The 24,655-nt window shown below is 40.8% G+C and overlaps 1 protein-coding gene across 3 annotated transcripts in view; it reads right to left on the reverse strand.

The window, feature by feature from the left end:
- The window catches only part of Adamts12 (ADAM metallopeptidase with thrombospondin type 1 motif 12), a 334,703-nt gene that overhangs the window by 42,322 nt on the left and 267,726 nt on the right, over window positions 1-24,655 (reverse strand). For all 3 annotated transcript variants that reach the window (XM_078017184.1, XM_078017196.1, XM_078017188.1), the window contains exons 21-23: window positions 19,822-20,001; window positions 16,321-16,464; window positions 9,029-9,179 (exon numbers count right to left, since the gene is read on the reverse strand). In XM_078017184.1, coding sequence (XP_077873310.1) covers window positions 9,029-9,179; window positions 16,321-16,464; window positions 19,822-20,001 — 475 coding nt within the window. The remainder of the gene's footprint in view (window positions 1-9,028; window positions 9,180-16,320; window positions 16,465-19,821; window positions 20,002-24,655) is intronic.

Below are 24,655 nucleotides of genomic sequence, written 5' to 3' on the forward strand. Positions count from 1 at the left end.
AGTTTAGGGGAGTCAGCCCTCCACAGGTTTTACACACGGCCCATGCACACGGCCTTCCCAGGCTCAGTCATCAAGTGTAATCATGTCCACCTGCTCAGTATCCCAACCCTCTCCAGCTGGTCACCTCCTGAGCCACAAGACTTAAAGGGAAAGTGAGCTGCACTCCCCCTCACATGTCTGACTTGAATTCCCTTGGGTACAATCTTCTCTGTGCCTGTTTCACTCACAGCTAGATCCATTCTAGGCTCTACAGAGTACTCACAGTGTAGTCTTGCTGGGACAGTATGGCAGTATCTGCTATGATCCCACAGCAGCAAGCTGTGGTGGCCCCCTCAAGATGGCTCCCCTGCTCAGCTTTCCACTTGCCACTAGAGAGAGTACTTTTCAAATATCAGCTCATGCAGCCTCTGGTTTGGCTAAGTTCAGGCTGATTTTCTGTTATACAGGGTTTTCTGTGCCAAATTTGTGTATTGTTCTCTCTGTTCTATCCTTCCCTTTTGCCGCGAACCCATGCTGCTGCTGCTGCCACTAACTACTGGATTGGATTGGAGAGAGAGAGAGAGAGAGAGAGAGAGAGAGAGAGAGAGAGAATTTTTTTAATAGTTATTTTTTAGTCTTCGGTGGACACAACATCTTTATTTTATTTTTATGTGGTGCTGAGGATCGAACCCAGTGCCCTGTGCCCCGTGCATGCCAGGCAAGCATCCTACCCCTTGAACCACATCCCCAGCCCTCCAATGTACTCTTTCTTTTCAGTGTACCAGAATTTCTGTATTTCTAAGAGTCTCTGACTGTCCAGTGTTGGATTTCAGTGAATTTCCTTTTCCACCCACCTCACTGAGAAGCAGTATTTCTGCTGCTTGAAACCTGAGCCACAGAGCAACAAAAATGCAGACTTTCTCTAATCCGCCATTTTGAATCTCCTCCTTGTACCTTTATTGTGTGTCAGACACTGCAGTGTTTGTGTTAAACTGACGAATCAATCATAATTCATCATTCTTGTATAGTAATATTATGTATTTCCTCCATACAATGGTTACCTGCTGAGTGAAGAATAGTTCCCTACGACTTGACTGTGGGTTCAGCTCCATAACTGACTTTGGAGAATGGGATGTTAGCATCCATGATCTCTGTAGGGCCTTGGAATGAGCAGGAGGATGGGCTTATCCTAAGGAGCTTCAACCATCATCATAAGGAATCTAGCTTGTGGGGCCACCAGAACAAAGGAGATGAGACACACATGGAACAGACCTAGACCCAATCTCTTTTATCAATTTGCTCAGGCTGCCCTCACACTTGTGATCCTCTTCCCTCACCCTCCCGAGTAGTTGGGATGACACGTATGTGCCACCATACACAGCCTTGACTTCAGTTTTGAACCCTGGAGTAAAGGAGCATCTTGTTCTGTGGTGTTGCTATGGCAATAGTTGAATGCAGCAGTTTACATTCATCCCTTCATGGAATCCTCATAGCAGTTTTAGCAGATAAATCTTCTTTCTACTTAAAATATAAGAAAAATAAGGTCTAGAGTAGCTAAGAACTTGTACAGTGTTATCCAGCTGATATGTTGTTGTGGCCAGATTGGAACATAGCTGTTTTGACTCTACAGTTCATGCTTTTATCAATCATGCTATTCACAGTGGCAAGTCATCAACCAGTCAGCCAACTATCCCTGCTTCCTGAGCATGGCTCAGTAGAGTGAAGCATACAGACATATAAATTGTGGATTTTTCCCTCCTGAACTGTGTAATGTGGATGAAGGCATGAGGCATGCACAAGTACTTCCCATAGTTACTATGCAATTAGTCACTCAAGTTTCCTGTTCTTGTTCTTTAACTAGCTCTGGGCCAGTATATCCCTTCATTTTCTTGGCCTTGCTTTCTTCATACAACAATCAAGGAGTTTGAGTGTGTTGCTCAGGGACTGCTCAGGCACACGTTCTTCAAGTGGTATTCCCAATGCACTGGCCCACATTCTACTGGTCTAGAAGGAATTCCATAATGCCCAAATCACAGCTTTTTCCTTATAGAAAACGAAATTGCTTCAAACACCACTTAAGTGCCTCTTGAAACTCTGGTTGAATTTCTTTTTTCTTTGCAGAGAAAAAGATTTTAATAACCCTGAAGAAAAGAACTTCCACAAAAGCTCAGGCCACTGTCCTTTATATACCAAAGGGTCAGTAAAGTAGATATTGAAGTGATCTCTTCAGGACTCCAAACCTGTGATTTTTGCCTCTATATTTTTTCACCTTTAGAACAAGAGAATAAATATGCTTTAGACCACCTTAGAACTCACCATTGACTGTGCCCTGTTTTTTTTTTTTGTTGTGAAGAAATCAATTCATCTGTTAGCAGCCACAATCCCATTTTGCATGCAAGTTTTAAGTGTACTTAGAAATAGGTAGCATATAGTAATTCTAGAACCCCAAACCTCAAACCTCAGTCTTTGTTGTTGATTCTTTTCTTCTTCAGTCCTCTTATTTAAGCCTATTATATTTTTTTAAAAATAAGTGTCTCCTAAAATTCCAAAGAAAAATTTCTTACATGCTCTGAAGTTTCAGAGAAAGTATAGTTTTGTTTGTTTGTTTTTTGGTACCAGGAATTGAACTCAGGGGGACACATCCCCAACCCTATTTTGAATTTTATTTAGAAACAGGGTCTAACTGAGTTATTTAGCTCCTCACTTTTGCTGAGGTTGGCTTTGAACTTGAAATTCTCCTGCCTCAGCCTCCAGAGCTTCTGGGATTGTAGGTGTGGCCACTACGCCTAGCTAGGGTACAGTTTTGACCAGGCATTCCTACTGTGAAATATTCCTTTGAGCTCTTCATCTCCCATGTTCCCACCAGAGAAGTGGTCATTCATGGGGCATGGACCATGTATCACCTGGGGTGCTGTTCAGAACAAGAACAGGCTTCCTCCCTGGGCGTCTGTCTTTAAAAGAGGGCCCAGCCTGGAAACTCATTTAGACAAGACTTAATTACACCAGTTTTCCTTACGATGGTAAAACAATGGAGGCTTGTTGTGTTCATTAGCTAACTGGATCCCAGCCCTGAAGTAGACCCAATGCTTGTAATTAGGGGCTACATGGAGAAGAGATCCCAATTTTTCTCTGCCCCAATTTCTTAGCTGGCCTCTCCTAAAGCCCTTGTGGATAGTGGATAGAGAAGGAAGCTATGGCGTAACTGTTTGCCTCACATTGTTCCTGCCTTGATTACAGGAAGACTCTGGGGTTGCTGCAAAGAAGGGGGAAGACACAGACAGTGTGAAGGCTTAGCCAGTATCCCAACTCTCCACCAAGATAATTTGAGCTATGCTGGCTCACATGGTTACCTTGTCTCAGTCTCCCAACCTGGCTACCATTTGCTTAAACATGGCACCACACTCTGGGACCTTTCTATAGGTGGTACATAAGCTTTTTTGGTTGAAGGCTAAGTATGCAGTTTTTTGAGGGGGTGTCTGCTCTCATAAGGAGAAGCTCTCAGAGTCTTCAACCCTGTTGTGTGTTGAACTGTGTCCTCTGAAGTTTAAGTGTCCTCCAAAGTTGAAGTCCTGGCCATTGGTACCTGTCAGTGGGAGCTAATTTGGAGGTAAAACCTTGGTGGATGTAACGATGTAAATGAAGATGAGGTCATTCTGGAGTAGGCTGGACCCTTCATGTAGCATGAGTGGTTTGTCCTTGTTAGAAGAAAATAAGAGAAAGAGAAAGACACACAGAGGAGAAACTCATATTAAGTCACAAACACAGAGAAGAAAGATGACCTTGTGATAGTAGAGGAATAGATTGAATTGGCCCTGAGCCAAGAAAGTCAAGGATGCTGGAATTTACCAGAAGCTAGAAGAGAAAATCCATGCCTGTAACAGCTTGATTTTGGACTTCTAGACACCATCACTGTGATAGAATGTATTTGTTATTTTAAGCAACTCAGTTTATGGTAATTTGATATGGTAACCCTAGGAAAATAAATAAATTAATACATCTTCTCACTCATGACAATAACACCATAGCAACACAGGTACCATTTAACAAGCATTTACCACGTACTAGACAATGTGCTATAGACTATGCCATATATAAACTATACCATTGGATCCTTAGAGAAATTTACTTATAGGTGTATCTGTTCTCCTTTTAAAAACGAATGTTCCAGAGATGTTTAGCAACTGGCCCAACATCACAAAGCTGGTGTGCAGATAGATGGTGCTGCTGAAATATGAATGTTGTCTCAGTGGCTCTAAAGCTTTGCCTCCAGGAGAATGACTCTTTTGTACTGGAGATGGGGGGCATGGACAGGTCCTCTCTGCCCAGAGCAGCTTCATTTGCTCAGCACAGGAGGTCCCCTTATCAGATTACATCAACGAGTCTTGACCAAGCCTGGTGATGTTGCCTGATCTTGGGAGCCAGGAGATCATCAGCCTGACTTCCAAAGATCCTCAGAGCCCCAGAAATACGCTGGGCCTTTGCACCCTCCTGTTTGAGAGTGGGAACCAGAAGGAAGAGTGGAGGACAGTGGTGGCCTGTGTTGGTAGTTTGTGTTGCAGGCCTTTGTTTAACGGCTCATTTAGACAAGACTTAATTACACCAGTTTTCCTTATGATGGGAAAACAATGGAGGCTTGTTGTGTTCATCAGCTAACTGGATCCCAGCCCTAAGTAGACACAATGCTTGTAATTAGGGGCAACATGGAGAGGAGATCTCAGTTTTCCTCTGCTTGTTCAACAGAAACCATACTTGGAAATTTAAAGGAACAGTAATTTTCCTGTTTCCCTGCTATCAGCTCTAAGTTGAAGGGATTCTATGTTGCCTATGAAAGAAAGTTGAAAAGCAGTTTGGATGCTGTTGACAAATACAGTTTTCATAACACTTCGTGCTCTTTGTGGCCTGGACCCATGTCCTGCTGGTAGTGTCCTCAGGCTAGCACTTTCAAAAACTTTTATCTTATGGTCAGTCATGTTTGTTGAATAAATTATGGGTAAGGAAAGTACAGTCTATTGAGAAGAGGTAACTTGGCCAAGGGAGGAAACTAAGGATCCAATGGTATCCTATTAATCTGGAAGAATAGCCTTCATTTGGGGTAAAAAATGGGAGTTCATAACCCACTTGAATCAAATATATGAAAGATGATATGTCATGAGTTATGTAATGTTTTGAAAAACCAATAAAAAATAAATAAAAAAAATAATAGCCTTCAGTAGAAGATCGATAGACTTGAATATTCATTTGCATCAACACTGGGTCTAAGTACTGTTTCTATTTTTTCCTCATCTTTTCTACTAAATTTCTACCAACTCAAAAATAAGAACAAATCAAATAACAACAAAAACCTAGGAATGATATGCATGAGTTTTCTTTGTTTCTTCTTTTCACCCAGGTACTTGAAAAGGGTTTTCAAATTTCTTCTATGGAAATGGTGGTTCTGATTTAGATCTTAAATTATTAAAAATTCAGATGGTAATTAAAAGAAGTGAGATGACCTGTAGAAAACCAAGCCTTATGTAAATTCATTCCTGATCTTACATGGTGGCTATAAGGGTGTGTTTCTTGTGATAGCTGGCTCACAAGAATATTGGCATCGAGTGATTTATTTTCAAGGCATTTTAGAGAGTATGGGGTCAGGGTGGGTGGTTGGCTTCTCACAGAGTTTCTGGCAACTGGTCTTTCATGTTGCTTCTGTATGAGTAAGCATGGTTCTGCTTTCAAGAGAAGCTAATAATTAACTTTTGTTGCCCTGATAATTGTCAGTGAGTGGAATTCATTGTTATTTACATCAATTGCCAGGCAACTATTAGCCACCATTTATTCAGTAAGAAATTTCAAGACACACAAAAAAAATAACCATCTATATATTTACTTCAGTTTTGGTTATGGAAGATTGTATTTTCCAGCAATAAGACAGTTAAAGACAAATTACATATCATTAAAATCAACAACCATAACACCAGGCATGATCAAACAAGAGTAGACGGCTGCTGCAATAATATAGAAAACACAACATGGAAGGAATTCCATCGCCTCAACATTTTAAAACGTGGCATCATGGGAGGTGATAAAATGAGGAGGGTCTCAAATCTGCCCTTTTGTCTTCATCAGAGTACTTCTCAGATTTCCATGGGCACCTGAATCTCAAGGGGACTTTGTTAAATGTAGATTCTGATTCAGTTCTAGGGTGAGGTCTGAGATTCAGCATTTCTAGAAAATTCCTAGGAGACGTGATGTTAATTCAGCTCGTCTAGGAACCACACTCTGAGAAGGGACAGTTTGAAAGCTTAAACTTTAATACTACTTCTGAAAATGAGCCCTTGGTGGTTTTATTTTTTTTTATTTTTGGGAATTTCCCACAAGGACAATTAAAAACACCCTCAAATTCAAAAGGTAGTAAGAAAGAAACTCCACATGATAATCATTTCTAAAGCATTTTTCTGCCTCAGTGTATTTTGGTCAAGATTTCCAACCAAGATTTCTCTCCTGGCCTTCACACCTATGGAGCAAACCATTCACAAGGACATTCCTACCTAAATGATTCCCAGGCCTCAACAAACAGGTCCTAGCCAGAACTCATGACCTTACCCCACTCTCCAACCCACACCTGGGTTTTCTGTCTCACTGAATCTTCAAGCTGCCAAAGTCAGAAATATGGTCATTAATCTCCCTTCTCTCTCCCTGGCACAAAGTCCTGCCAAGTTTTTCTTTTAAGCTGCTCTTAATCTTAATTCTCTTTATCTGCATCTCTCTTGCCCTGGTTCATGCCATGTGCATTGTTGCATAGATGTCACCTGTGGTATCACCCTGCTTCCTGGTATTCTTGAACTTTTTGCCTGAACTTTCTACTTATCCTGTAGTTCCTCTGGTGTCCATTGCCGCTGCTCTCCCAATTTAAGTTTGATGTCCTCTCCAAATACTCTCATGCACCCCTTCCCTCCTGTGCCATACTGCCTGCCAAAGGTTTATAACTTTGTTTCTTGTTTGACATTGCATCTGGCATGGAGTATTATATGTTGAATAAATGCATGATTTGGAAATAAACAAATCAATGAAAAATATTTTCAGAATTAACTCTAAGGGCAGTCTCTGTTGGATGCCTTTGTATTTGGAAGGAGGAAAAGCACACATTTCACAGCTTCTCATCTTTAAGGATCTTTGGGGTAAAGATTACCACTCTGTACCGTACTTCTTCAGGAACAACATGACCTTAGTTGGAGTGTCACAGTCACATCTTTAATTAGGTGCAAAGTAAATGCATCTTGATGCTCTAAACCCCAATTGCTGGACTACATCTACATGAGGCATTCTTCATTTTTTAAATTTATATAGGTAACTATCAACAACATCTTTTTTCCCTGCCTGAGAATGTTCTCTCCAGGTTCTTAATTTAGTTTAGAAATCTTGCAACTCATTGGAGTCAAAGGTATCAATGAAATGGACACGTAAGTTCATGGTTGATCCCACTCATTTATGGATAAGGAAAGTACAGTCTATTGAGAAGAGGTAACTTGGCCAAGGGAGGAAACTGAGTGGTTTTATGATGAAGCATTTGTCTTTTTAAGCACACTTCATACATATTATTTAAAATATTTGCAACAACTCTGTAATGCTCTTCAAAAGAAAACAGAGACTTAGAGAGTGAAACAACTTGACAAGTTCACAAAGAAAAGGGGATGTAAACCTATTGTCCTTTTCCAAAGCTGGATTCTTGTCACTTCTGAGGAAGTATGGCATGTGAAGAGTGAACCTAAGATCCAGCTTGGCATTCTGGTCCTGATATCACCACACCAATGTATCAAAACATTCTACTTAATGTCTCCAGGATCCCATGAAGTAACTAAAGTGATCATATAATATATCACAAATTGGATTTTTTATTTTGCAGTTCTGGGGATTGAATAGGTCCTTGCATGTGTTAGGTAAGTGCTCTACCATTGAGCTAATTGCAATTCTTTTTATTTTTTATTTTTCTGAGTACCAGGGATTGATATCAAGGGCACTCAACCCCTGAGACATTTTTATACTTTATTTTGAGACAGGGTCCTGCTAAGTTGCTGAGGCTAGCTTTGAACTTGCGATCATCCTTCCTCAGTGTTCCAAGAGCTGCTGGGATTATAGGTGTACACAACTGTTCCAGCTCTAATTGGGATACTTTTGAAAATGAAAACTGAATGTAGCAGATGATGCCATTGTTTCCCTGCTCAGCAATCCTCTCTTTGGATTTCTTTTGGCCATTTTCATGTGCCACTCCTTCCCCATACCCAACTCCCAGCTTCATTCTCTTTAGTCTCTAATACTAGATAGCCTAGCTCTTTTGGAGAACTGCTGGGAGCCTACAGGAGCTCCTATGTCTTTCCAGCAGCAAGTATTAAATGCCTGCCAACTCACTTCCCTTGGAGTATCCCTTGGTCAATAGTGGACAAGTACAGAAGTGTGAAAATCCAGCTCAATGGTTCAGGGTAAGATACTTCTTAGGTATAAGAAGTATCAGCATTACACTCTGGAGCTCCTTTGCAGACCAGGCTAAAGCTGGGACTTCAGGTGCATGGAAGGACATCTTGGCTATGCCTCCTCCCTCTGCTGTCTTGCTTTTACCACTCCCATGATGGTCTTCCCTGGGGGCACTTCCTTAATGAATCCCTTGCATACATCCATCTACTCACCCCAGAGTCATCTTTGGGGAACCTGATCTAAGCCAGTGGAACTAGATTTATAGAGAAGACCATTCTGTACTTGAGTGGGTTCCTGAGAAAGGCTGGAACACTTCTCAGACATTTTTGAAAAAAGAGAAGAAATTCCCATTTGTATGGGATGACATCAGTATAAACATGATCTAAGACAAGAAAATGGATGAGATAATCCCTCAAGGAATTAGAGTCAAACCTCACCAAATCAGACAGCTTGCTCCCAGAGTTGCTGGCTAACCTCTTCAGCACTAAAATTCTATGTTCAGCAAAGGAGACACAAAACTATACACAGTGGAATCATGCAGAGTAACTTATGCAAAGTTCTCTCCCACCATCCCACCCCAACAAACCCATTCACTCACCAGCACAGGCTTGTTGGTTGCATTTTTGAAATTCTGGGGGTCTGGGTTCATGATCACATACGCAACCATCTTGGCCTTCAGCTGTATTGTTTTCTGATGGGACACAAAGGACAGTTCTCTTCTTAAAGCCACCTCCACAGGAAGCTGTGCACTGAAAGAGAGGGACACACAGAGAGTTGGACCAGGACCAACCAAGGGAACACTAGCAGAGCACCTCTAACCCCACCATAGTCAAGTAATGGAACATCTCAATCACTACATATTTTTTGAAGGAGCTATAGAATAAAGACACTAATAATTTGGAGATGTGATATAGGGAAGTATTCTATGTTATAGGCTGTTGGGTAGAATTTGGTTTAGTTTACTGCTGATTCTCTGAAGAACATGTACTTCTTCCCCACATTTGAGAATGGTCCATTACTCCTACCACATGACTACCCATGATAATACCATGGATCCCTGCCTACCCAGCCACACATGATTGGCCAATTGGTCACTGTCTTGAGAATCTGGAATTGAGATTTGGCAAAGGATTCCAACTGAGAGTGAACTATGCAAACGTTGGTGTAGTTTGTACCCACATTCCTTGCCAAGTAAGAGAGTCAGAGAAAAATATATGACAAAAAATGTGAGTGGCATTAAGTATATGCTTAGAGACATGTTGGAATGAAAGATGGCATGCTTATAGAGTTTATGCCCTTAGTTCTATTGAAAACTCATAACCCAAACACTCATACTGACTTCATGAATGTATGGAATGAAACACACGGAGAAAGGTAGAATTGAAAACAAAATAGAAGAAAACTTTGTTATCTGGGTCCTGGGGCTTTTCACTTTCCCTGAGAGTAGAGATAGGTGGGATATGTGGGAAAGGAAGACCATGGTGGAATGGAGGGAAAAAAGTTTCAAGTGGAGGTAGGAACAGGATTGTATATAGAGATTGGGAAGGAAGCTGGGGGCCAAGGGGGCTTTGAGATTGGGTCCAGATGGACCACGTGTGGTCTCAAGCCACTCTCACACATAAAGTTCTGCTGCAATGTCACGATTGGCCATCTACAGCAGGAGGGAGATTCTCTAACTTGTGGAAGCAATTTCTATTAGGTGATTCCTGGGGATGTAAGAAAATGTTTCTGAATTTATCGAATGTGCACTTTTCTAAACTCTTTTTCTGCTATGTAACATATTTTTTTTTGTGGTATAAAACATACAATTTACTATTTTAACCATTTTTAAGTATGCAGTTCAGTGGTCTTAAGATGTTCACATTGTCCTCTCACATTTTTCACCATCCATATCTAGAAGCTTTTCATCTTACCAAACCAAAACTCTGTACCATAAACCAAGGACTCACCATTCTCATCTCCACCCCCAGCTCCTGGAAACTACCATTATATCTTTTTTGTCTCTCTAAATTTGACAATTACAGATACTTTATAAAAGGGGAATCATACGGTATTTTTCCATTTGTGACTGACTCATTTCAAGTATCATAATGTCTTTGAGTTTCGTCCTTGTTGTGACATGTGTCAGAATTTACTTTTTAAGATAGAATCATGTTACATTCTACACCTGTACCACTAAATTCAAAAAAATTCATTTGGCATTTGAAATATTATAGAAGACCCAACTCACTAGATGAGAGAATTCTCATGCTGGGACACAACTGATCAACTCAGAATAATGCTACCAAAACCTCATTTCTCATAAAGACCTCCCAAAGGATAAAAGGAGAAAGGTGGCATTTTAAAAAAAACACCTACTGTTTTATTTATTTTGTTCTCTATATAGCTCAGTGCATGGTGATCTGCATGGAACTTCACGTTTGCATTATAAAGTCAGTTTTCTGTGATTAAATCTGAAGGCAATTTTATTCAGTGAATTCATCTCAATTTCTCCATGGATGTGGGCAAGAAGCAAAGAATAAGAAAGAAGTAACTACTCAACAGATCCTGAATCAATAGAAGTCTGCAACAGAGGACAGAAAGAACAATGATGGAAAGTAATCAAGCCAGAATATGATGACGAGTCCTGCAACTAGGATTCAGGAGATTGGGGAATTCATTCCATCTCTTTCTTCCTCCGTAAAATACGTCCATTACATCAAGACCAAATGACTTCTTTTCCTATTCTCTGCTTCTAAGAAAGAGACAAAACTGGACTAGTCCTGGGTGTTGAAGCCATGCAGCTCCACTTTGACAGAGCAAATTAGGCTAAAAGAGCTAATTATTAGCCAAGCACAAAAATAAACAGAGGCAATCACTGTGCATTTATTAGCCAACTAAAATAGCTTGTGATTAAGATGCATGATTTTTTTTTTTGTATTTAGTTGGGAGATTAAACAGGAAGCATGGTTGCTGATATGGGTTTTGTTGATTGTGGTCATATTATTTGGGGTTTTAAAAGGAAGGTACACATTTCTTAGTGTTACAGTCTGCTCCTCTGGATTCAGTAAAACCAGGAATCCTTGTGCAGAACTGAGCACCCCAAATAAATATGGGGCTAAACTCAATCCTCTCATATCAAAGGCTACTGATTATACTGTACTCCAAATTGGCCTCATTCAATCCAAGATGCTCTGTCCATAAGACCATGAAGGTTCTCTTCAGATTAAACTGGCTTGTTTGGAAAAGCTGATCCTCAAATACTTGCTCTGTGAGAAGCTGTAAAAGAGATACATGAAGACTGAATTCTGTTTTTGCTGCCACTCAATCAACACAGATCAAATGGAAAAATATGAAGAAGAAAAGCCATTTGATGTTTTATAATGAATGCAAACGTGTTTATTAAATGCCTTCCTTGTACAGAATAATATACGGCAGGCCATGTTTTATTGCACATGGGAGGTCTTCTTGAGTTCAGTCCTTGTAACACTCATGTAAAACAAGATTGGTTTTGGGGGTCTACTTATAGAGAAACAGACCTTACTCCTCTGCACACAATCGTTTCCTTTTAATGATAGTAGTTGTAACTCTTTTGTGGAGACTCATGCCTTCAGATTTGGGAAAAAAAAAATTCTTGTGTTAATTCTTTGATAATGTTCTAACTACTTTTTCATTCTCCTTTTCTGAAACCCTATTGTTTTGATGTTATATCTGCTGTCCTAATAATCTCAAGTTCTCATCTTTTATCTTAATTTCCTTTTGTTTTTCTTTTCATTTGCTTGAGAGATTGCCTCAGAGTTATTTTTCTAATCTTTCCAATTAATATTTTTACTTTTGCTCATAACTAAAATTTGAAACTTATGACTTATGGCTTGACTATGCTCTCCCTCACCACCTTGCTGGTAGAAGTGAATATTAATTAGGTGACTATTTATTAAGTGCCCTGAGTCATGCTAACAAAGGGGCAATGGCTAAGTAAGTTACATTAACTTGGTGGAATATTACTGGGAATAAAGGTTGACATTAGATCTGGTTCAATCTACTTGGGGGAAAATTGACCTTGAAGTATGGTTTCCTTGGAAACTACAGAGTTAAGGTAAACACAGAAAATTGTGACTGCCTTATGGCTCATAGGCTATTCTGAATGTGTAGAGTTGCCATAGATTGGTAGCCTGGGAGTTGGCATGTGATCTAGGGTATGTGTGATCAAAATGGTTTAAAATACTGACAGGAAACTAAGGCTGAGGCTTCTTTGTGCCAAGTGATCTTTGCACACCTTGGCTTTAATTCCTTGCCAACCACAAATACTCTGTCAGGAACCAAATAAGGTTGTGTCTTGGATAACAGCCTCCTGAGGAGATGAGGCTGCTGTATCTAATATAATCCTGTTTGCATGTTTCTACGAAGCTAAATAAATACAATGTTAGATTGGACCCTATTGTGTTTCATGTGTCTGGCTACTAATGCCCTGCTGATTTGAACCAATATTCCAGCTGATCATGGCTGTGCAGGTATATAGCTGTGAATAATGATCATTAATAAGAGCATATAAAACTAAAAATATCTGGGGACATTGTGTTGGTCAAAATGTTGCATTCATCTATGTCATAAGTATAACCACTAATATGTATTCACATAAGAATGGGATATTTTATGAAAATAAGGATTCTCTTCTTGTCTCCTCCTGTCTCCCAGCACCTGGCCCTGTGATCTGTCCCAGTGAAGGTAGCAGCCAATTTCATAGAAGCATGTGCACTGACCTGCACCTCATGCTTGTGCCATGCCTCTCATCTCCTGACTCTGGGCTTTCTTGTTGCCAAAGAGACATGTGACATTGTTATAGTTTAAATATGAGGTGTCCTCCAAAAGCTCCTGTGTTAATGTTGGAAAATTCAGAGGTAAAGTGATTGGATTATGAGAGTTATAAACTAATCAGTCTATCCTAGTTTGAATGGACTGACTGGGTGGTAACTCTAGGCAGGTGGGATGTGACCAGGGACTGAACCTTAGGAACTGTGGGCTGAACTCAACTTTCCCTCCGCTAGGTCATTCTGGTCAGTATTTTAGTCACAGTGTTGTGAAGCTCACTAACACAGAAACAGACCTATTCAGACCTAAATATGGACAACTCAGAAATAGAGGGACATAGGCTCTCTAAGGGAAGATTCTTTAACCAAAGGGAGACAGGAACCAATAGATAACTCTATTTTTTTTTCTTCCTATCCTTGGGTAAACTGCCACAAGCAGCAGTTCACAGAGCTTTCAGAAGACCTTCACATGACAACCAACAGTCAGTTGCCCCCATCTTGAGTGCTGGTCAGTTAGGTAATGCACTACTTCATATTGGATCCTCCTTCTCTGCCTACTTCCTCTTTCCTACTACTGATGCTTCCTTGGCATTTATTTCCTAATAACATGTTAGATTTTGCCTTAAGACTCTATTTCCGGGATCCAGGGGCTTAAACATGGATGTGCGCCTGAGGAACTTCCGTATGCTGCGGCCTAAACATGAATGCTGAGGAACTTCCAGATCCTAGAGCTAAACATGGATGCTGAGGAACTTCCGGACCTGGGGGCTTAAACATGGACGTGCACCTGAGGCACTTTTGGATGCTACGGCCTGAACATAGATGTGCGCCCGAGGAACTTCCGGACACGGGCACCTAAACATGGACGTGCACTTTTGAAACTTCTGGATAGGGATCTAGGGGCCTAAACATGGATGTCTGAGGAACTTCCGGATCCTACAGCCTAAACATGGATGTGCACCTGAGGCACTTCTGGATGCTACGGCCTGAACATGGATGTGCGCCCGAGGAACTTCCGGATACGGGCGCCTAAACATGGATGTGCACCTTTGAAACTTCTGGATCCGGATCTGGGGGCCTAAACATGGACGCTTGAGGCACTTCCGGATCTGAGGGCCTAAACAAGTTCCCTGGAACTTCTGGGTCCTTGTGCCTATAAAGGGCAGGGCGTGACTCTCAGAAGGGACGTGGCCCATGAAGGGGAGCTGAGTATGGGGCCTGTTGGGGACAGACTGAGCTGTCACACCCTGAACTTGAATGTGACGGTGGCCTCATTTCCCGGCCTTCCCCTGGGTATCACTTCCTCCCCTTCCAGGCGGTACCTGGGAGGAAGTGAGACCGGGCTCAGGGGCCAGGTCCTGAGGAGGGACACCGTCTTTCACTTAGCCAGGTGCCCAGCCTGACTGGGGATGGGGACGTCTTATGAAAACGCTAGCTACCTCCTACATCCCTGCCCCAGGACCTCAGGGACCACAGGCGGGGAGTCGTTGATGAGATTCTCCCCTGGCCATTGACCCTCAGTCTCAGGGTCTGCCCAGGGAGAGCTCTGTCTCCCAGAGGGTCAGGGGGCCCCTGTGACCTTCTGCTCCTTACCCACCGTCATCCTGGGTGAGCAAAGTTCAGGACACCAGACGCTACTGAGAGTGACATCTCCTGGATGGGCGGCTGGGGACTTTGCCTCTGTCCCCTGGCCTCAGACACCGGATGATCCCTCCCAGAGACAGAAAATAACACCACACTGTCCAAGACTTATTTTTAAGCTTTGGATTCTGAAATTTTCCTGCTGCCACCTTCTTTGTGAAGCTAGTTTTTCAACAGAGACAATATTCCAGGGGGAAAAACAACAACATGGAGTCAATCAAACCAAGCTGACACATCTGGTCCTCTCAGAGAAATCTATATTGTGGGGAGAACAGCCATTCTCAACTGGCGAAATAGTGAAGTTCCCTTGTCCTTATTTTGTATAAGCAAAATAAATGATCTGATGTTAACTCATCAAATTATTTTTGAGGAGTGCTTGGCTCATAGGAAAACTGATTCTGTTTTATGGAATGAAGTGTTACCTGATTTTAAAAATTAAAAATGAAGCCAATTAGGATTGTTAAATTACACTTAAAAAAAAGTTAAGTTATTAAAAAGTTAAGTTATTAAAAAAAAGTTAAGTTATTAAAAGTTTAAAACTTGTCTTATTCAGCAATAAGAAATTAGATCTGATTATAAACAAAAATGTAAGAAGTATTTTGACACAAATATTTCATACATACACACACACACACACACATATGTTGTAGAAGGACACAATACCTTTATTTTGTTCATTTACTTTTATGTGGTGCTGAGAGTGGAACCCAGTGGCTCACGTGGCCAGGTGAGCACTCTACTACTGAGCCCCAGCCTAGTCCCCACTTTTTTTTTTCTTTTAATAAAAATGCAAACAATGGGATTTAATTCAGAAAAAATAAAGCCTCTTTTTCCTAGAGAACCCAAGTAAGACAAATCAGAATGATAGCAAAATCCGCCTATGGAAGAATTTTCATTATTTTCAGTTTCATTGATATGGTGTTATTTATGCAATAAATAAAATTTAGGAGAATAATAAATATTTTTATCATTTTCAGTTTAATTACTTGGTTTACCTCTCCATTAAATATGCTGGCCATCTGGAAAACTGCTCTGTGGGCAGACAAGAAGCCTGACACTAACCAAATTAGACTACATTTGAAGCTTTAGGACACAGGAAATCCTCCTGGCTCTGGGGGGAAGAAAAAAACAAAAACAGAGAATCCAAAATAACCTTTCCTTAGGCTTTTTGCTTCTGGAATAATTTTGGTATTTGATTTTTTTTCTCTTTTGAAAGCATTTGATCTTTTCTCTTCTGAACTCTACACAGTAAACATTGACCTGGGGCAGCTGTGAGTCAACTTTCAGCAGACTTAGAAGTATCAGATGGCAGAAGAGTACTAAACTGAAATACATAGAAATGCACCATACATCAATGAATATGCTCACCATTTTAAATAAATATATATTACTTTTATGACCAAAAGAAAACAAATACTATTTTCTTTTGTGAAGTTAAACAGATTCCATAAATGATTCTTACCAGATCCCAGTTCCCAGTGGTCCAGTGACAGCATGGGTGCCTGTTGCAGGGCACAGTTGATGGGGGCCTTTTTGTCCAGTCACAGAGGCCTCCTGGACAGAACACACGTCTCTCCTGAATTCCGCCTCCACAGGACCTGGAACACTGATACACAACATAGGCCTGAGTCAGTAAAATCAGGTGGTGACACTTTCAATGACAAGAACAGTTTTTACTGCTTTTTTTCATTGTATATTATTAGAAAAATTAGTGTCTGCATTGGAACTTGGAGCATCCTTGCAAGTTCCTTTCAATGATCACTCCAGTTACTTATTATTATTATTATTATTTTTGGTACTGGGGATTGAATCCAATGGCACTCAACCACTCAGCCATATCCCCAGCCCTTTTTATATTTTATTTAGAGACAGGGTCTCACTAAGTTTCTTAGGGCCTTGCTAAGTTGCTGATGATGGCTTTGAACTCAAGATCCTCCTGCCTCAGCCTCCGGAGCAGCTGGGATTACAGGTGTGTGCCAACGTACCCAGCTGATCACTCCAGTTACTTAAAGCAACAATGTGAGACAAAACTAAAGAGAAGGAGGGAGGCTGAAGGGAATCTTGAAGATAAGATGAAGAGAAAAATCAGAAGATGCCAAGTAGTCTAATGTCAAGCAGTATGCCAAAAGGGAAGAATTTTGGTTAAAAACTTAAATGAGAGATCTTTCCGGAATGGACACTATGCTATCTGCATTTTTCCTTCTGGCCTAAATGGCTAGAAACCAAAATGTGAAATTTAGATGTTTTTATGATAGTTAACTCTGGCAGCCCAAAAGGTGAGGATATAAAGCCCAAAAGGTGTATAATACAATTCCTTAGTTCACTCTTTGCTCAGTGCCCACTGCACAGGAATTGGAGTCTCCCTGATATTTGAATTACTACTTCCTATCAAAACTGATGCAGTCTTCCTTTTGCACTATATACAGCCTTGGAATTAAATGTCTCCCTATTAGGACTAGTGAAGTTCATGAATTTGTTCAGGATTCTGATGGCTGGGCTGTAATGCTCACAAAATAAAATCAAGATGCTCAGTTGGATTTCTGAAGGATTGTGCTTCTGAAACATGTCAGAGTTTTGTTCACTAAAATAATTTGGTAGGACGTTTTGTTTATTTTTCATGACATTTCTAAGAGGAAATTAAATAATTCGCTAAGAATCTTTGAAAAGTACTTTGAATCACTTAGCTATGGTATGGGTGTAACAATAACCAACAAAAACAAAACTATGGTTGTCTTGTCAACCTCATGCCCATCACAGCAGGCACTATGTGTATGATAATCACAGACAACAAGGAAATTATTTGCAATTAGCCTTCTGTACTCAATATATTGCTTTCACAAAATTCCAACTTCAAGAATCAACCTGGATTTTTCTCATTTTCAATCAGTTTTTAACCCTATGTGAGGAGTAAAGGAGAACAATCACACATCTGGGATCACATGTACCTACATATGTGCACATCATCTCAAAGACACCTAGCCAAGTAACCTCCAGAAAAATGGGGCAAAGAAAATGTGGATCAGTGGTTCTCTGACCAGCAATTTCAGCATCTTCTGGATACCTGTTACAAATGCAAACTCTCAGGTTCCACTGAGGTTCCCAAATTGTGCACTTGGGGATGACGCCCTTCCATCTGTGCACTGAAAAGCTTTCCTGGAGATGGTGAAGCATGCCAACACTTGGCTACACTGATGTAGAGATGTTCCCACAGCTAAAGTACATCTACCATGTAGGTAGTCTGCACTAGCTGACCTTTACCAAACGGGTCCTGAACTGTCCACTAGACAGTGCTGTGAGGCAGAGCAGCAATTGTGATGGTCCAGGAAAAGTTTCTAAAAATGCCGAGTCCTAGTACTCCTGGTTCTCAACTGACTTTTAAATTTCACAATCCTTCTGTTCCTTCGGATAGCTCTTCCAACCTGTGGTTTGCTCAGAACAGAGAAATTTAGAAAGGAGGATGGTAGGAGCCTTCAGGGAACAGACTGATGGTTGAGCTCCCAGAAGCTTCAAGGAAGAATAAAGAATAGATCTTTTCCATAACCAGAAAGATCTGGTTGCTCATCTTTGATAACCTGAAAATGCCATTTCTCTGAATCTAAGTTCCTCTGCAATTCCAGGATCCGGAGGTTTCAACTGAACAGGTCTAGGCCAGCCTCAGCATATATGGAGAGTTTGGAGGTCTGGGTCCAGAGCAGGGGGAAAGCCGACACTCAGGTACTTCAGATTTTGGCAGGGAAGGGGGAAAAGAGGAAGCAATGGTGACTACTGCCCCAGAAAACACCAGATAGTGGCCCAGATCTCAAGAATCAGTATGAGTGGCCCAGTAAGTGCTAAGTAGCTCCTGGGCACTTAGCCTTCCACAACCTTTGACACTAACTCTGTATCCTCAGGTTGTGCTTCTCTACCTCCCCTTTCCATGACATGTGGTAGGTTCCTCTGAAATAGAGATAGAGTCCCATTCTCCTCAGTTCACTCTTTGCTCAGTGCCCACAGCACAGAAATTGGAGTCTCCCTGATATTTGAATTACTACTTCATTTATTTCCTAGTTGTATAACCTCAGGTAGGTTCCTCAACCTCTCTGAGTCTTAATGTTTTGATCTCTAAATGGTCATCCAGGTCATTATGAGAATTAAACCAAATAATGTAGGTAATATACAAACCCCATGGACACACTCAATATATGCTCTGCTTTTTAAAAAAAATTTCTTATTTTCTTATCATGTGTGGGTGTAATTGAGTGTATTTTTAAACTATTGGAAAATGAGATCATCATACTTCACCAAAGAATAATAGCCTTGTTCTCACATGCCAAAGTAAAACCAAGACACAGCAGAGCAAGAGCCCTCATTTAGAAAAAGGATATTATGTTCCAAGTTGTGTATCTCTACTTAAGTGGTTTACAATAGAGGGTGGGAGGAGTGACATACAAAAGTAGAAGTGATGAAGATTATATCCTACCATGATTAAGTACCCTTAATCCTTTTTTTTATTTGTGCAAATAATGATCTGGGCATTTCACTGAGAGATGAAACTAAAATTATACTGTGGAAAAGATCTGATCATTACTCCCAGCCTGTCTGCAAAGACTCAGACAGGTATGGGAGGCTCTGTCCTAAATGGCTGTCATCAAAGTGGTCTTTGTTCAAATCGTTCCATTTTGTTAATTCCTAGAAGAGAACCCAGTTACCCAATACATCCACTGAAAGATCAGGTTGTAATAAAATACTGCACTGTCATGGTTGGAACCACACCGTATCATCTCCCCAAAGGAACTCTTTCAGCTCCTAAAAGTGTCTGACCTGCTCGGTTTCCCCCATACAGTGTGGAGTCCCTGAATGGAGGCCAGTCATGGGCATGATGCAGGTGTGGTCTTCCCCCTCCTCTAGACTCACATGGTAGCAGAGATTCATGGTCTGCCAGCTTGCATGACGTATGTCCTTATCTGGGGGTAGGGGGTCATACCTGACTCCAGGGTTCCACATGCCACTCCTCACAGGGCTCCAGATTACAGCTCATGCTCTGAGGGGGAGGAATGCCAGCCAGGAACTGGCAGTGAAAGGGTCTCAGGCTCCGGTGATGGTCCCAGCTGTCCACGCACTGAATCTCCCTGATCTTGAAGCCTCCACTGCAGTTTCGGGAACACTGTGGGGGAGAGCAAAAAGCAAAAATAAGACCAGAGTCCTTGGCAACAGGCCTCCATTTCCCTCCATCATACAGGTTCCAGGCTTCCGACTGTGCAGAGTGCTTAGGACTCTGAACCCTGTTTTCCTTCACATGCCATATAGAGGGCATCACAGGAGCAGCTCCCGTAGTTGGGGTTCCCAGAGCCAGAAAACACATGCACAGAAGTCTGAGGGTTTAGACGTCTGGCAGGAGTGGGTGAGAATTTTAGTTTTGTGGCTCACTAATTGTGAGCCCTTGGATAAGTCACAGAAATGCTGTGACTCACAGAAATGGAGTGACTCTGCAAACTGGGATTAACACCTAACTGTTACCTTACAGGCTGTTGCAAGACTATGGATATTGGAGTCGGGAGTGCCTGCTGGCATAGTGTGTCTCAGGGGGTTGTGACTCCCACTGGACATCTATATTCATTCCAGGTAAAGCAGTCAGCTACCTAAGCTTTCTTTGGGGACGCAGGGGGGCGGGTGGGGAGATGAAACTCTCCTTTTGGCTATGGTGATGGAATAGTCATGATTGTAGGATTGTGGTTGGGGAAAGAAAATTCCTCAAGACCTTTCAGGAGAGTAGATTCCCCAATATGACTTCCCCTTCCTCTACTCCCTAAGAGACTGTACCATGTCATCTGACTTCAAATCTTGGTCTGTAACATGGGAAGACATGGCCCATGGGACACAAGGGCACATGCAGGCTCTAATGCTTTCATCAATCAAGTGTGTTTACCTTCTTGGAAATAATCAACACTTGCCAGATAGTCCCCTAAATACACAAATTAAGAAGTTCATTCTCCTGCCATGCAATAAGCACAAAGAGAATAAAAGTAGCTTCCAATTTAAAATTAGCTGTAAAACAAAAGAGAAAGCATGCTAATAATACCCACCAAAGCAGTCATTTGTCTGACAAAACAGATTCTGGAAAATAGCACATGGTTAAAACAAGAAGCCTCTTTATTAGGAAAAGGGAATTTTACAAGACATTAAGTGTAAAATGGGGTTTGTTTTCTTATTTGTTGCTACAATCTGTTATTCCTAAATTTAATTTTCAAATTAACGTTCTTCTTTTGCCAAAAGCATATTCACACGTAATGGAAAATCAAATACACTAATATGTTGAAGTCAGTAATGGAAGAAACTCACTAAATTGATGACTTCTCTATTCTATTTTCAAAAGAGCCTCTGATTCAGTTAGCAAGAGGGAAATGGTAGCATATTGAATTACTCCACTTCTAATTTTTTTTTTGCTCTTTTGTGTTGAATACCAATTGTTATATTCATTTTCTTACTATTCTAGAAGGTCATTGTATTCCTGGTTTCCTAACTAGGACCAGACTGAGCAACCTGAATAATGGGAACAGAAAGATCGGCCTATTACCCTGTTGCAGTCAAAAAAAAAAAACAAAAAAAACAAACAAAAAAAAACAACTGATAGGTTTTCAGTTACCACATCAGTTTTTTAAACTGATATGATTTCTTTGTTTTCGCAAAATACCTAATCTATATTTACATCCACCTGTAACTTCAAGCTAAAATATATCATAAATAAAACAAGTATTGACAATTAAAATAAATCAAATGTAATGAAATAAATACATAAACAAAGATTTAATTAATGAATCGGACCTCTATTATATATACTGTTGTTTCAAAAGAAAAAACACATACAAAACCAGTTTATTAGCAGCTCATGGGCTTAGTAATCACAAAATGTTTTATTAAGTAACTGATATGACTTCTAAACCAGATCGACTTAGACTGATAAATACCCTTAGCTTACAGGAGTCACTGACAGAAATAAATCCCAAATGTTACTTTCTTGTAATATGTTTTATTTATGAAATCATTCTGATACTCTTTCTACATTGGATCCATATAGTGTTCAGACAGGTACCACAAAGTTAATGAACAGAGGATCAGAAGAAGGTCAACAGATGCCATTCATTTATGGGACCCAAGTGGCAACATGACTGTGGATTAATCACTTCCATTTTTCCACTGGTGTTAAAAGGAGGAAGAATTGGTTCCTAAACTATCCCAACCTTCTTGAATGTCATAAGTACACGGGATCAATGGATTGGAATTCTGTTGTAAATTAAGTTACATGCCAAATACTAGGCCAGGATAAAGAAAAAGAATATTCTCTACGCATTTACTTATGCTACACACATTCAAAATATCATTAAAATCAAAGATGCATCCCAAACATTCTAAGTTGAACAGCACCAAATTTAATCACCTTCTCTCCCTCCCTCCCAATTACTGATCACTTACTATGTTCCAAGTTGTGTATCTCTACTTAAGTGGTTTACAATAGAGGGTGGGAGGAGTGACATACATAAGTAGAAGTGATGAAGATTATATCCTACCATGATTAAGTACCCTTGGGGTCAATCTCCAGTTGTTCCTAGTCTATCCTACAAGTTGTTCCCAGTCTATCCTACAAGTTGTTCATGATCCTGTGAGGATATGTAGTAGGAGGTGTTCAGTTTCACCTGACAAAGCCAAGAAAGGGAGTTGGGGCTCTAGCTGAACCTTATAGGATAAGTATATGATAACTGGGCACAGTGCTTTGAAACAACACAGTCTGTCTGGGCACGGCAAGTGGGTCAAATGTGAGCGCAGAGGGTAGGGAAGGGCAAAGACGCAGGGACAGAGGCCACCATGAGGGCTTTGTGATTCGGACCTCAGTGGTTTGGGGGTCATGCTTCCTGTGATTCTAAAAGCTTCCATTTAATTGCCAATCCTCTAACCATTTCTCCTCAGGGATCCCTTAATCTAAAGTGCTTAGAGGTGTCAAGAGGGTGTGATGGTTTACACACACAACAACTTATATCAAGAGGAGAGCAAATGCCATGATTTTATCATTCACCTTCCTTCTACTCAGTTTTTGACTTCTGGGGACAGAAGCTCCACTATCCCATGCAATTCTATGTTTTGACCATATTAATATAGTTTCTAGGAACATGCTAGGAATAAAATGAGGGGCATCTCTCTGTTTAGGAAGACAAAGCCTATCTCCCCATTTTTTTTTATTGATTGTTCAAAACATTACAGAGCTCATGATATATCATCTTTCATACGTTTGACTCAATTGGGTTTTGAACTCCCATTTTTACCCCAAATACAGATTGCAGAATCACATCTGTTACACACTCACATTTTTACATAATGGCATATTAGTGAATGTTGTATTCTGCTACCATTTCTATCCCCTACTATCCCCCCTCCCCTCCCCTCCCCTCTCCTCCCATCTTCCCTTTCTACCTCCTCTGCTGTTGTTCAATTCTCTCCCCTTTTTTCCCTCCCCCTTGCCCCTCACAACCTCTTGTAATTTTGTGTATCATTGAAGGTCTCCTACCATTTCCATATGCTTTCCCTTCTCTCTCCCTTTCTCTCCCCCCATTCGTCTTTGTTTACTGTTAGTCTTTTCCTCATGCTCTTCCTTCCTGTTCTGTTCTTAGTTGCTCTCTTTATATCAAAGAAGACATTTGGCATTTGTTTTTTAGGGCTTGGCTAGCTTCACTTAGCATAATCTGCTCTAATGCCATCCATTTCCCTGCAAATTCTATGATTTTGTCATTTCTTAGTGCTGCATAATACTCCATTGTGTATAGAAGCCACATTTTTTTTATCCATTCATCTATTGAAGGGCATCTAGGTTGGTTACACAGTCTAGCTATTGTGAATTGTGCCGCTATAATCATTGATGTGGCCGTTTCCCTATAGTGCGCTCTTTTAAGGTCCTCAGGGATTAGTCCGAGAAGGGTGATAACTGGGTCAAATAGTGGATCCATTCCCAGCTTTCCCAGGAATCTCCATACTGCTTTCCAAATTGGCCGCACCAATTTGCAGTCCCACCAGCAGTGTACAAGTGTACCCTTTTCCCCACATCCTCGCCAACACTTATTGTTGTTTGACTTCATAATGGCTGCCAATCTTACTGGAGTGTATCTCCCCATTTTTAATTTGGAAAAATTCAGATTTATTAATGTAGCACCACCACAGATAATCTGCAAATCAAAGAAACTTGGAGACAAGGATTAGAATAAGTCAGACAAATATACAATACTTTAGGCTATAATCAAAGGTTGTTACTTCTAAAGATAATAAAATCAAATATTAGGGAAATAAAATTGCAATTTGCCTCTTGTCCTTCCTGGGGGAAGGCAGATCATTCCAAGAAAAATGAAAAACTCTTCCTGATTCATTTCAGAAATGACCAAGATCTGTTAGACTTGAATATGCAAAGGGCAGTGCTCATTCTAAGAAAGATAATAAGGGGGCTGTCAAATCAGCAGTTTGCAGGACTTTGGAAAAAACACCCAAAATGTTCTATCAGGAAGTGGGTAGACAATCAACAAATGGGCCAAGGACCTGAACAGACACTTCTCAGAGGAGGACATACAATCAATCAACAAGTACATGAAAAAATGCTCACCATCTCTAGCAGTCAGAGAAATGCAAATCAAAACCACCCTAAGATACCATCTCATTCCAGTAAGACTGGCAGCCATTATGAAGTCAAACAACAACAAGTGCTGGCGAGGATGTGGGGAAAAGGGTACACTTGTACATTGTTGATGGGACTGCAAATTGGTGCAGCCAATTTGGAAAGCAGT

This window comes from Ictidomys tridecemlineatus, chromosome 1 (genome assembly GCF_052094955.1).
Source record: "Ictidomys tridecemlineatus isolate mIctTri1 chromosome 1, mIctTri1.hap1, whole genome shotgun sequence".
NCBI classification, from domain to species: domain Eukaryota; kingdom Metazoa; phylum Chordata; class Mammalia; order Rodentia; family Sciuridae; genus Ictidomys; species Ictidomys tridecemlineatus.